This window comes from Perognathus longimembris, chromosome 1 (genome assembly GCF_023159225.1).
Source record: "Perognathus longimembris pacificus isolate PPM17 chromosome 1, ASM2315922v1, whole genome shotgun sequence".
In the NCBI taxonomy this organism is placed as follows: Eukaryota; Metazoa; Chordata; class Mammalia; order Rodentia; family Heteromyidae; genus Perognathus; species Perognathus longimembris.
In genome coordinates, this window is record NC_063161.1 from 97,093,438 (window position 1) to 97,107,701 (window position 14,264).

The following is a 14,264-nucleotide window of genomic DNA, read 5'->3' on the forward strand; positions in this document are numbered from 1 at the left end:
TCCTTTGTCTCATGCTCCATGCTATGTCTTTCAAAGACATTAATTAACTCATTGATATTTCCAAATAGCTCTATGAAGCTATACAGCTACTTCTTTTTTTTTTTCTCAAATTTTTATTATCAAACTGATGTACAGAGAGGTTACAGTTTCATACGTTAGGCATTGGATACATTACTTGTACTGTTTGTTACCTTGTCCCTCATACCCCCCTTTCTCCTCCCCCTTTCCCTTTCCCCCCATGAGGTGTTGAGTTCGCTCACACCAAACAGTTTTGCACGAATTGCTTTTGTAGTTGTTTTTCTTTTTTTACCCCGTGTCTCTCAATTTTGGTATTCCCTTTCAATTTCCTAGTTCTAATACCATTATACATGGTTTCCAATATACTCAATAAGATTACAGAGATAGTGTAGGTACAACCACAGGAAGGTGATACAAGAACACCATCAATAATAGAAGCTACAGATACACATGGGACGTTGAAAGTAGTTACAACTGTGATGTAACAATTGTTTCCATAACATGGAGTTCATTTCACTTAGCATCATCTTATGTGTTCATAAGGGTATAGCTATTGGGCTCTTGTGGTCCTCTGTATACAGCTACTTCTTTGAGACTCAAAACAGGGTCACATAGCTCACAAAGGGAAAACTGAATCCTGTGTTATATTATATCCTTGAATGTAACACTACAATGATACAATAGAACCATTTAAAAGCCAAATTGGTATAGTGAAATGCTCTGATGACTCTTGTGGGCAGGGTGCTTGATGTGGGTTGTATTGTAGACTAAAGACCACTTGTTTTGATGGACTTCTTCTTTTACTTTCAGCAACAGACTGGAAAAGTTTCCTTTTCAAAAGGGAGAACATGTATAAAGGTTAATTCTGTCTCTTCCCAGCTACTTTTTCACCCCTCTCTCACACAGTGCAGACAGTGATTAAACACTTCTCCCACATATAGAATCTGGAAGTAGCAGGTCAATATAAGTGTCTACGAAGAGAAGAGAAACTTCCTAACAATAATTATAAAGAGGCTATGAAATTACTACTGATGTACTATTTGATTGGATATTAGCTCTGGTTTAGAGAAGTTGGACCACAAAGGTCAAGTTCAAAAAATTATTTCCTGTGCTGCAAACCCAGAATGGGGACTCATAAAGAAGATGAGACAGTGTCTTCCTGAGTCTCTCAAGGATACAGTCCACTAAGTGGCAAGGTCAACAGCATTTATCTAGGTTCTCACTAATATAGTATCTTCCTTCTTATAGTAAAACATTGTTTTCCATATCATTTTGACTCAATTTGCTTATTTTTTGTAATGGAAAGTACAGAATTTCCTTTCTAAACATCAAAGATATGGGATTATAAAATTGGCCACAATGAAGTTTTTAATTGACTCAATTGCACATAAAAAGAGCAAGAAATTACATTAAGAGCATATAATATTCAGCTGAAACCATCCTAGAGATGTCTACCAAATGTAAACATCCTTAAACATAATGGCATTAAACAAATCTCAGATACTTCAAGTTGTAATTTTATTTAGTAGGCTGTGAGAGACCTTTGCAGCTACTCAACCACCTGTCTACTGGTCCAAATTATTCCTTTAAAGAAAAAGATGAGTTGGAGTAAATGGATTTTTAATTTTCCTTTCTTAGTAGCTAAAGAAGACACAACTATCTTAAAGTATGGCAACTTTCCTATAATTTCAGAAAAACTAAATTCACTCTGTGAGGGACAATAAGAGTAAATAGTCCAGAGAAATGACAAGATGAAAAGTTCTGGAAATAAAAAACAATTTAAAGTAAGTCATAATCACAGGCTTCTATTGAGAAAGTAAAATGCCTAGTAGAGAAGAAGAAAGAGATTGCTCACCTGTCTGATTTTGGCAGTGAACAGGTGAGAAAGAAATATCATCCAGGGCAACATATCCTCCTTTGGGGCCATTGAAAGCAACTTCAAAAATAACCTGGAAAGGAAAATATATGTTTAAATAGTGTTTTTGCTTTTAACTATGATTCAGAAAGAAGGTAAGACCAAATTATAAGAGCTTAGATAATTATGTTTTGAAATGTGAAAATCTGGACAATAGTTTACTTAGCCAACCTACAGTCTCTTTTACAGAGAATGAAATTTCTATAATTTGAAGGGTATTTTTTTTTATCCCCTAAAGAGTTAAATGTTGAAGTCTGTTTTCCTACTGTGACAAGATTGGGAGGTGAGTCCTTTGGGGAGATGATTAGGTCATGAGGGTGGAACCTTCAGGTGTGAGATTGGCACCCATAAAAAAGTTACAAAAGAAGCTGGGCACCAGTGGCTCATACCTATAACTCACACTTATAAGCCTAGCTGCTCAAGAGGCTGAGATCTGAGGATCATGGTTCAAAGCCAGTCAGGGAAGGGAAGCCTGTGAGACTCTTATCTCCAATTAACCACCAGAAAAATGAAAGTGGAGCTGTGGCTCCAAGCGGTAGAGCACTAGCCTTGACAAAAAGCTCAAGGGTGACACCCAGGCCCTGAGTTCAAACCCTGAGAATGACAAAAAAAAAAAAGTCCCCAAAGAGCATGTTTGACCTTTCAGCCATAAGAGCATACAATGAGAAGGTGTTAACTCTGCCTTGAACTTGGACTTCCCAGGCCCTAGACTATGAAAAATAAGTTTCTGATATTTATAAGCCACTGAGTCTAGGACAGTTTGTTGTAGAAACACCCATGGACTCACACAGACACTCTATATTTACATGTACTGATGACTATTTCCCTTCTCCTTGAGCAGCAGCTGAATGTCATTTCTGATAGAACTACAGAACTCAATAGCATGAAAATAGGCTGGGTGAAGTGAACAGGTTCCCTCTCTGCTGTCCACAGGTTGTTAAGCCCTCTAAATCTCTACCTGTGTCCTGGGTGGCACTCTGTGACAATATCTGCAAAGACCTAACAGTCAGAGAGATGAGTCCTAGGAACTTAGTGTTTCCAGGCAGGTTCCAGTGAATAGAAAGCACATATGTTAATTATTTCATTACCGTTTGGTTTTGCATTCTTAGTTGCCATCTGCAAACAGCTCTGCAGATTCTCTGCTGTGATGGGGAAGTGGGGGTCAGGTGTGGTCAGAGTAGAGCATGGAGCAGGACTTAAAAACTTAAATGCCTAGGAGGGCCACACAGGCCATGTGAGTACACAAAATGGATTTGTTGTTGTTATGCAAACTCTTGAGAAACACAAGGCAAGCCTACCTGAAGAGGGAAACTACTATTCAAAATCAATTCTTGATTTGTGGGAATTCAGGCCTGTTATGTGCTACATTATATCCCATTAAATTCATTTGATGACGTCCTAACCCTCAGTACCTCAGTATGTTACCTCATTTGGGAATAAGATTACTCAAATGTATTTAGGTTAAAATGAGGTCATGTCATAGGCAGGCCATGGTAGTGCAGGCCTGTTAACTCCAGCACTTGAGAAACTAGGACAAAAAATTGGGAGTTCAAAGCCTGCCTAGACTACTTAGTGAAAGATCTCATAAAACAAAGCAAAACTCCAGGAAATGAAAATGGAAACAAGAGGTTTTATTCCCCCCCCCATTTTTTTTGCTGTTTTTCTTTTTGTTCTTTTTGTTTATTTATGTGTCTTTGGGAATGTAGGGGAAGGCACAGAAATGGGGGGACAAAAGGTAGTCAAATGCAGCCGTGGTACTCACTGGACACTATGTTGAAAATGAACTCCACAACTTGTGGATGGGAGAAAGTAAAGGAAGGGATGACATTGTCAACAAGGAAATGTGCTCTTTACCTGACTTATGTAACTATAATCCCTCTGTAAGTCACCTTTATAATAACAATACTTAAAAAAAGACAGATACTAGAGAAAACAGGAAAAAACAATTTTTGGTGGATATATAATATTTTTACATATTTATGAGGTAAAACAAAATGAGACATACAAAAAGTCCAGGCACTAGGGACTAAAACCTGTCATCTCTGATACTTGGTGGGAGACAGATCAAGAGGACCTTGGTTGAAGGCAAATCTGGGCAGAAAAGTTCATGAGATCCTTCCTGGGGTGGTGGCACATCCCAGCCATCCCAACTATATAAGGCAAGTTGAGATCAGAGGATTATGGTTTTAGGCCAGCACAGGAGAGAAAAGCCTTCATATTCCACCTTAATGAAAGCAAGCTGGCTGGGGGGCCAGGGAAGGAGGGAGGGCGGGAAGGGCATGCCTGTCATCCTAGCTATGATTGGAATACTAAAATAGGCAGATTTGGGTCTAGATGTGCCAGCCAGGAAGTGAGACTACCTTAAAAAAAAAAGTGAGACTGGGGCTGGGAATATGGCCTAGTGGCAAGAGTGCTTGTCTCGTATACATGAGGCCCTGGGTTCGATTCCTCAGCACCACATATACAGAAAATGGCCAGAAGGGGCGCTGTGGCAAAAGGAAGCCAGGGACAGTGCTCAGGCCCTGAGTTCACAGCCTAGGACTGGCAAAAAAAAAAAAAAAAAGTGAGACTATCCTTATAAAAAGGGAAAATTTGGGCACATGCAAGCACAAGCTTGCACACACACACACACACACACACACACACATTAATATTTCAAGATGAAGAAAGGGACCTACAAGCCCAGGTATGCCGAAGACTGCTATCAAATCACCAAAAGTGAAATGAACAAATTCTCTCCCAGCTTTTGGGGGGAACAAACTCTGCTGACACCTTAGCCTTGCTTGTACTTGTGGTCTATAGAAATGTGAGTCCTAACTCCCTGTTTTCTAGCCATATTGAGCTGCTTTGGTAGGGCTGTCCTAAGAAGCAGTACACAGTTTGGGCCTAACAAATTATTAGGAGGAGCTGAATCTGTAGATTATATTTGAAAATTTAGATTTTAAAATGCTGATAATTAATTTGAAAATGAAAAGAAAAGCAACACACATATACAAAGTTTTTCTCCTTGCAACGCAAACTCAAAAATTTCCACTGGGCCACAAGAACAAATAGAGCAGGGCAGCTGGTGGCTCACACTTGGGAGGCTACTTGGGAGGCTGAGATCTGAGTATCATGGTTTGAAGCCAGCCCAGGCAGGACAGTCTGTGAGACTCTTACCTCCACTTAACAACACTGACAAAAAAAAAAAAAAAAAACACAAAGAAACAAAAACAAACAAAACAACCAGAAGTGGTAGAGTGCCAGCCTTGAGCTAAAAGGTAAAAGATAGTGCCAGGGCCCTAGTTCTGATGCACAGCGCGCACGCGCACACACACACACACACACACACACGTACATGGAGGCCTGGTCAGGCTTTGGATGAGGAACACTTTCTGCAAATGACACTAGGGTCTCTCTCCATTTGGGGTGATGCAGAAAAGAGAAATAGGAAGGAGATGGGGAGCACAAGTAGATGGGATACATCAGAGCCCAGTGCCCTGCAGCTCTGCAGCAGTATAGCAGATGGCACCCCTGAAAAGCAGCCAGAGGGATGAATAATCTGCTACTTCTTACTTTAAAAGAATATGGGAAAGAAACTGCAAAAGGCACAAAGGCAGCAAGTGAAAAGTGAGGTATTATTAGCCTGTGATAACAGACTACTTGAAACTGCAAATCCTCTCAGCCATCTCACACTTACTAATCACAATGCAGCCCCCTGAGCCGCTCCAGGTCCTGTGGATCCTCAGACAGCAGAGCTTCCTCCCTCAGCTGTGGGCAAGATTTCAAGCTAGGAAGTTTCCTAAGTTCTCTGGCACTCACCAACTAAGTGTCCTAGAACAAAGAGGATATGAAACATCTTGGACACTCTGTTTCCTCCCTTCTCATGGGAGTAACATGCTGAATTATCATGGAGAGTAAAGGTTGAACATATTTACAAGTTCTGAAATACATACCTAGAGAGAGATAAGTATCGATGTATGATAACATATATGTTTAGAGAAAGTTCCACAAGGATAAACACCAAACTGTGAGTATTCTTTGTCATTGTGAGGCTGGCTTCCAGGATGTCCATTTATTTTAGTAATTTTCATTTTCGAATTCTGTGTGACATCTGTCCCTTAGATAATTATTGAAAATGAAGGCTTTGGAGTCTTTAAGTGCCATTTTCTGAGTGGAGGGCAGGAAGTGTCTTTTGTTAATTGAATTTTTTTATTGTTATACGAGACGTGATGTACAGAGGGTTATTATTTCATAAGTTAAGAAATAAGCTAGTACATTTCTTTTTGACAGTGCTATTCCTTCCCTGGTTCTCTCCCAGTTCATTTTCAACACAGTGTCTAGTGAGTACCACTGCTGCGTCTGTTTTCACACACCCCCTCTTTATTTCTTCCTGCTTTCATTTTGTTACCCTAAAATTGATCCTTGCTAAAACTTAAAAAAAAATTAACAAATACAGTAGATTAATGGGAGAACTCAGATAGTGTAAGTCCTTCGAAAGGCAAAGTCAAAGTTCAGCAAAATGAAACACCAGGAAGTGGATATTTGAAAGGGATAGGATGGGGTCAAGGCAGTAGACAAAGGAAGAGAAGAGGGGGAAAGTGCAAACCAGAATCCAATGTTTATCTTAAAAAATTAAGATGAGTAAGGGATGGGGTAGCTAGAAGCATGATGGGTAAGAATGCTTTGCTACATGGAAACTTTTTTGTACACCTATTTAAAGATAACTTAAAAATGTTTTAGATGACAGAAAAAGAAAAAAATTTAAATCAAGGCACAAAGACTGGTGATAAATTTGGGCTCTGATAAGTTTGCTCCTGACTTTATGACATTATTTCTGTCACAAATAAAGAAAGGACATACCTTTTTTTTCCCCTAGGAAGACAATTCTCTTAAGGAAAGCTCTAAATCTATACTCAGAGAATTATGATGTCCTGTTTCGAACTCTCCCTCCGTCCATCCCCATCCCCCCAGGCCTAGTATGAGGCTCAGAGAGAGTTCATAAGACCAAAGATGGTTTCTTCCATATTTGAAAACATACTATGTAAAAATATACTCAGAGATAAAGGCGTGCAGCAGAGAGAACATATTAGAAAGAGAAGTGGAGGGGGCTGAGAAGGGAAAAAGAAAAGTGAAAACGGAGACAAAGCAGGATGGGAAGGGAAGATGGCAACGTGAGTTGATGGATAAAAAGTTACAGTTTAGTGGGAAATAATCTTTTTTGAATGCACATGAGGCTGACCATAGTTAATACATTGTGTATTAAAAAAATAGCTTGAAGAGGGATTTTTAATGTTGTCTCTACCCAGAAATGATAAGGGTTTGAGGTAATACACAGGCTAATTACCCTGATTTGAGTATTACACATTATAAACACTTATCAGAACATCACATGGTATTGCGTAAATATGTAAAATTATTTCTTTTTGTCAATGAAGAACAAATGAAGCAAGGCACCAGTAGCTCATGCCTGTCATCCTAAATACTCAGGAGGCTGAGATCTGAGGATCTTAGCTTGAAGCCCCAGTCAGACAAATCTTATGTCCAATTAACTAGCAAAAGTCAGGAAGTGGTGGGGTGGCCCAAGTGGTAGAATGCCTGCCTTGAGTGGAAAAAAAGTGAAAGCACAAGGCCTTGAGTTGAAGCCTCAGTACTGGCATCTCTCTCTCTCTCTCTCTCTCTCTCTCTCTCTCTCTCTCTCTCTCTCTCTCTCTCTCAATATAATTAAAGCAAAAGGTTGAGGTGCAGAAATGCTCTGTGTAGACTGTAGAGTAGGCTGACCTTGTCTGTGTGTGTGGCATCTTTGCAGGGCCATCAGGCCAGGCACATCTGGTTCCCTGCACACCTGGCTCCCTGGCACACCTGGCTTCCCTCACACCTACCTCTATAGGGTAAGGAGCGCTGAACTCCACCTCTGCAAGGTTCCAGGCAGCATTCTCTGGGTTGTCCACTTTCCAGATCTCTTCATACAGGCCTGCCACATCCCGAGTGTACAGGGAGAAGGCATTGTCGTTCCCCTGCTGAAGCTGGTAATAGAAGGACAGGCAGCCAGACATGGGAGCTGTAGTCATGGGGGAGACCAGCTGTGCCACTTCCTGAAAGTGTTTGACGTAAACGGAGTCCACGTACATGTAGTGGCCTGGAATGACACCGAGAGACACAGTAAGACAGGCTGGGGTTGCAGATGTAATAGCTCAATTCTGGGATCCGCTCCAGCATGATTTCCAGTGACAGAGGTGGGGAGGAAGTAGGTGGAGTATAGATGAGATCTGGTAACAAGTGGATTAATGTTGCAGCTGGTAGGCTGACCATGAATTCAGGGTATTCTACCACAACTAAGTGAGAAGCAGTCATTTTGTTTCCCTTCATTTTGGGGAGGGGAGGAGGCAAGAGGGCCTGCACTGAAATTTGAACTCAGGGCCTTGCATGTACTTACTCAGCTGGTGCTCTACCACTTGAGCCATGCCTCTAGCCAGGCCTTTTGTTGTTGTTGTTTTAGATGGAGTCTGTCAGAGTTTTCTACCCAGGTTGACTATGAAGTATGATACTCTGGATCTCAGCCTCTTGACAATTGTAAGTAGCACCCAGCTTCCCTTTTGTTGAGGCAAATTAGACATACAGAAAGGAAGATAGGTAATCTGTAAAGTGCCTGACTATTCCTAGGATGACCATATCCATGCATTTGTGGAACACACACTGCCCCAGAAATCATTCCTTTCCTGGTCATCCTTTGAGTCATCTGACTTTAAGAGAATGTTGAACATACCATCTATTATTACAAGGTATGGGGAGACCCTCCTGTGTTTTCACAATTCATGTAGAATGCCACTCTATGTGTGTGTGTGTGTGTGTGTGTGTGTGTGTGTGTGTGTGCATATGTGTGTGTGTGTGTGTTACTACAACCAAGACTGTTGATTCAGATTAGGTAGCGATTTTGAATTTTGAACTTGCTCTATCACTGTTGACATGGAGACAATACCCAACAGACCCAGGAGCTGACCTTTCCCAAAGGCGGCACAGAGAAACCATGGGGCAGAATGGAGCTGTTTACTGGGCCACAGTAAGCTTCCACACCAATCTAGGTTTCAACTTTGGAAGGGTTTTTTGCCTTTCTTCAACGTGTCCCCATCCATGCAAAAAGGCCAACACATCCATATCAAAGACCCAACAGCTCAGCATTTGGACATAATTGGAATTAAAAAAAAATCTCAATTCCAGAAAGTTCCAGAGAGAAAAACTTCAACTTGCCACACATGTAACTATATACCAAATTTACACAAGCAAAGTGATGTGTGGTTAGATCCCCATCATAGTTTCCCAAATGTCTCAGGTCCTTGATCTCTCCACAGTGCCTAGTTTAATTACTTTGCTCTTAGAGTCGTTACCTTTACAGGGCATTCTCCCTGTTCACATATCTCCCTCTGTGACCAAAGTTTCCTCTTTCCTATGAACACAAGCAATAGACTAAGAGCTCACTCTCCTCTGCCATGACCTCATATTAATTAATTACATGTACAACGATCCCATTTCCAAATAAGATCATTTTCTTATATACTTCGGGTTAGAATTTCAATGCATAAATTTTGGAACAGCACAGTACAAACTATAACAAGTGCTCTTAAGTTTTTTTAGACTTGGTGTATGCCAAGTCAGTGTATTCTGCAAGATGGACACAGATAATGCAGTCCATTTGGTCACCTATAATGAGATTTTTTTTTTTTTAGTCAGTCATAGGGCTTGAAACTTGGGATCTGGACATTGTCCCTGAGCTCTTTTGCTCAAGGCTAATGCTCTACCACTTTGAGCTATGGCTCCACTTTGGGTTTTCTGATGGTTAATTGGAGATAAGAATCTCATGGACTTTGCTTCCTGGGCTGGCTTTGAACCATGATCCTCAGATCTCAGCCTCCTGAGTAGCTAAGATTACAGATATGAGACACCAGTGCCTGGAAGAATTTTAAAGGAAGAATCAGAATGTCAAACTGGACAGAACTTCTAATATAGAAAGAAAGACACTCATATCAAAGCCCAAATGACTATAAGAAGCCCTGGGAAGCAGGGAAAGAGGGATACAGCTAGCCTTGTCTAGAACATTCTAGTAATAGAGAATGCATGTGGCCAGTCAACCTCTATAACCTCTTTGTCAAGAACTCAAGAGCCTCAAAGGCAGAGATGAAGTTGATGTTACCTTTTGTAATACATCTTACCAACAGAACAGTGTTGTTTTTGGAATATATGCCTCAGGGGGATCTGAGGAGAGGAGAAAGAGTTTTGATTCCTTGCTACATCATGGGGTGAGGGTGCACAGTTGGACCACTAACTTCTCTTTCAAGAAGATTCACTGCATTTACCATAACTGCCTGCCAATATCAGCTGCCTCACCTTTGGCTCTATGATAATGTTTGTACCAAGGCCACAACATTCTGAACTATTCCCAGCCAGTGACCCAGTATCCCAGGGAGAGTAGATGAAGTGTACCCAGGAAATCTTGAATCCACCTAGCCTCTCTCTCAAGATTCACATCCTGTGCTGAAAACTCTTCTCAAGCAAGGCCATGCTATGACTTTTGTGAGCCCTGGGTCTTTTCTTCCCTCTGTACAGTATTAAGAACTCTAGTCTATGATGAAATAGATACAAAGATGAAGGAATCTTGGCTGGATTTTTTTTTTTTTTTTTGGCCAGTCCTGGGCCTTGGACTCAGGGCCTGAGCACTGTCCCTGGCTTCTTCCCGCTCAAGGCTAGCACTCTGCCACGTGAGCCACAGCGCCGTTTCTGGCCATTTTTTTCTGTATATGTGGAGCTGGGGAATCGAACCTAGGGCCTCGTGTATCCGAGGCAGGCACTCTTGCCACTAGGCTATATCCCCAGCCCCTGGATTTTTTATTATATTTGTGATGACTATACTCATTTTGCCTTATGATTTAAAAATAATTAAAATTAAAATATCATTATGGATTCTAGACAGTGTGCCTAATGCACATATGGAGTACTGACTTTGTCTCCAGCTACTCTGCTTCTCTCCCTCTTATTCTTTCACAGGTATTTTCTCCCATCAAATCACAGCTTGGCGATGGTTTCTCAGAGGTGCAAACTCATACAGCTCTGAAGTGAGGACCATTGTGCCCAGGGTGAGGAAAAATGCATCTCCAAAGATTCTGCAAGGGTTTCAATGCATCTGTGAGACTTCACAAATCCACCTGAAGGTATTTGTTTCATTTTTAGAGTGGGGTATAAACCTGCTAAGCTAAAGAAAATTCTCACCCACAGCCCCATTGTGATTTACTTCTCCCTTGCAGTTGACAAATATGTGGCTGTCTTTTATTAAAAGGTCAGTCAGTGGCTCACCTGTGCAGACAATGTTTTAATCCCTGCATTTGTGGTTGAACTTAAGGACAACAACTCATGCTCATGATGCTAGGGCAAGCAAGCCACAGTCACATTTCTGATCCAGAAAAAAACATTCAACAAACACATTGTGACTTGCCCAACGTGAGTCAGAGATGCTGCTGGGAATTGGATGAAGACTGCTGACACTACGTCTTACACGGAACCACTAGACACAACCACATTCTGTTGCCTTCTTTTTTTCTCTCCCTAATTCATTGGATGCTAGTTGGATTTCTTTTTTACTGATGAGCCATGTAACACAGTGTTTCTCACTTGGAAACAAAAGGCAACTCATCACAAGTTTTTCATTTCAGTTGAAGGGATGGAGATGATTCAGAAACCATCATTTAGGTATCTGTCCTTGAAGGGGATGACAACATTCCTGGCTGAGGGTCCTGGTGCAATTTTCTCTGAGGAAGGGAAGCCAGCGATTGGATGGGAGCGGGGGAGGGTCGGCAGCACTAGGCTTCTTTTCATGGAGAATAAAGAAGATAATTTGAAGTACTCAGGAAATCATGTCCAGTGTCTGGCATTGTAGGACTTTCCCTGCATAGTTCAATAACTCCAACCCTTCTTTCTAACCCAGGATTCTTTATTTACTTTAATTATATTTTATTCATGAGGTCATTTTCTACCCACACGATCTCCTGAATCTTTTAGTTTCTTTTTTCCCCTTTATTGTCAAAGTGAAGTACAGAGGGGTTACAGTTTCATATGTAAGGCAGTGAGTACATTTCTTGTTCAACTTGTTACCTCCTCCCTCATTTCTCTCCTTTCCCCTCCCCCTTTCCTCCCTCCCAACCCCTTCTCCCCCCACCCCCCCGCTGCCCACCTTAAGTTGTACAGTTGGTTTACACCAAATGGTTTTGTAAGTATTGCTTTTGGGATCGTTTGTCTTTTTATCCTTTGTTGATTTTGGTATTCCCTTTCCCTTCCTTAGTTCTAATATACATATATACAGTATCCAGGGTACTAAGATGAGATACAGTGATAGCGGGGGTAAAAACCAAAGGAAGGTAATAGGAGAGAGAGAGAGAGAGAGAGAAAGAGAGAGAGAGAGAGAGAGAGAGAGAGAGAGAGAGAGAGAGAGAGAGGAGGGGATGGTTTCACATGGCGTGTTGAAAATAAGTACAACAGTGATACAACACTTGTTTCCATAACATGGAGTTCATTTCACTTAGCATCATCTTATGTGTTCATAAGTAACCCAGGATTCTTGAGCTCCCAGAACATCTGGGAAAAGGTGATATTTGTATTAGATCATGAGGATGAAATTAGTTCAGATAGAAATTAGTACAGATAGGCTATGGGTGCACAGGGTCTTACACTCAATCAAACCATTGGGGATCCAGCAGACCTGACAGAGGTGTGTGTTTGTGTATGTGTGTGTGTGTGTGTGTGTGTGTGTGTGTGTGTGTGTATTAGGGCTTGAACTCAGGGCCTCAAGATCTCACTCACTTTTTTGTTCAAGGCTGATGCTGAAGCCACTTGAGCCATAGTTCCACTTCTGGCTTTTTGCTAGTTAACTAGAGATAAGTGTCTAATAAACTTTTCTTCCTGGACTGTCTTTGAGCCAGGATCCTTAGATCTCAGTCTCCAGAGTATCTAGGATCACAGATATGAGTCACAAACACAGATTTGAAAGTATTAAAATAAACTAAAAAAGAATAAAACCAAAAAATAGAAAAGATTGTAGAGGGATCAATGGGAACTCCATGAGGATAGGAACTGACAAATTCACTGCTAGACTTTTGAAGTTTCAGCTCCCCCATCCCACAATACTCAAATTGGAAGTCAATCTCTTTTCCAATTTTAGGTTATAAACAAAGGGCCTGAGATTTAAAAAACAAAACAAGATACCAGATTTTTGAAAGATGACAATCTTGACCATGCCAGCCAATGCTAAGGCTCTCCCAAGTGGCTCCTGAGTGAAGGTCAATGAGCACTTGCTTCTGAAGGACTTTCCTCTTTTCCTGTGGCAGCCTCTGCATTCATTAAACTTTTCAAGTAGAACCAGTAGCTCCATGGAGTCAGCCAACCCACTCCCCCGCCCCCACTCCTCCCCAGTTTTGGATTAGAAAAGGAACTTGAGGAGCAGTTCCTGAGCTTTTGTTTTCAAATACCCTGGCTACCCAGTATTTTCCAGTGATTGCCCATGGCTTGGGCAAGTCAGCCTCTGACTCAGCTGTGATTTGGTCCCATTGACCACATTTGTATTCTAGTTGTGTTTTCTGTTTCTGTGGTGTCAGCTGTCTGGACAAGCTGTATCCTGGTTCAGGGAGATACCTGAAGAAACACATGCCAGATGGAGATCCTCACTGGTCTACTACCATGGTGAACAGACAGCACTCAAAGACAGCAAGCTAACTCCACATATTTCACAGGGGTCTTTCACAGGTGGCTTTTACAATAATAGACTTAACTCTAGTTGTTTTTTTTTTTTTCCTAACACAGCTTTCAAGGGTGACATAAATGAAAAATGAATGTGAAGTGGGTCTTTGGCATGGTTTTGATATGACTATCCCCTTCGAACTCATTTATTGTAGATGGACAATGCACGGAGGTGGGGATTTAGAGATTACTAGATAGTAAGGATTCTTGTCTAATCAGTGGATTGATGCACTGATGTATTCATAATTTGATGGTAGTCCTAAGAGGTGGTAGAATGCGATGAAGAAGTGGGGCCTAGTTGGAGGAAATAGAACATTAAAGGTGTGCCTTTGGAGGGTGTACCTTGTCTTGGGTTGCTTTACTCTCTGCTTCCTGAGTGCCAGGAGGTAAGCAGCCTCTACTATGCATTCCCACTACCATGATGTTCTTCCTCATCTCAGACCCAAAGAAAAGCATCCAGTAGACCATGAACTAAGGCCTCTTCAGTCATGAGCCAAAATAAGTCTTTCCCATCAGGTATTTTCTCACAGCCACCAAAAGCTATGTAATACAGACTTTTCTTTGTCGCTGCTAA

The 14,264-nt window shown here is 41.3% G+C and overlaps 1 protein-coding gene across 2 annotated transcripts in view; it reads right to left on the reverse strand.

Moving 5' to 3' along the window:
• Mamdc2 (MAM domain containing 2) overlaps positions 1–14,264 on the reverse strand; it is a 152,504-nt gene that overhangs the window by 51,149 nt on the left and 87,091 nt on the right. For both annotated transcript variants that reach the window (XM_048332783.1, XM_048332791.1), the window contains exons 6-7: positions 7,795–8,051; positions 1,874–1,967 (exon numbers count right to left, since the gene is read on the reverse strand). In XM_048332783.1, the coding sequence (XP_048188740.1) occupies positions 1,874–1,967; positions 7,795–8,051 (351 nt within the window). The remainder of the gene's footprint in view (positions 1–1,873; positions 1,968–7,794; positions 8,052–14,264) is intronic.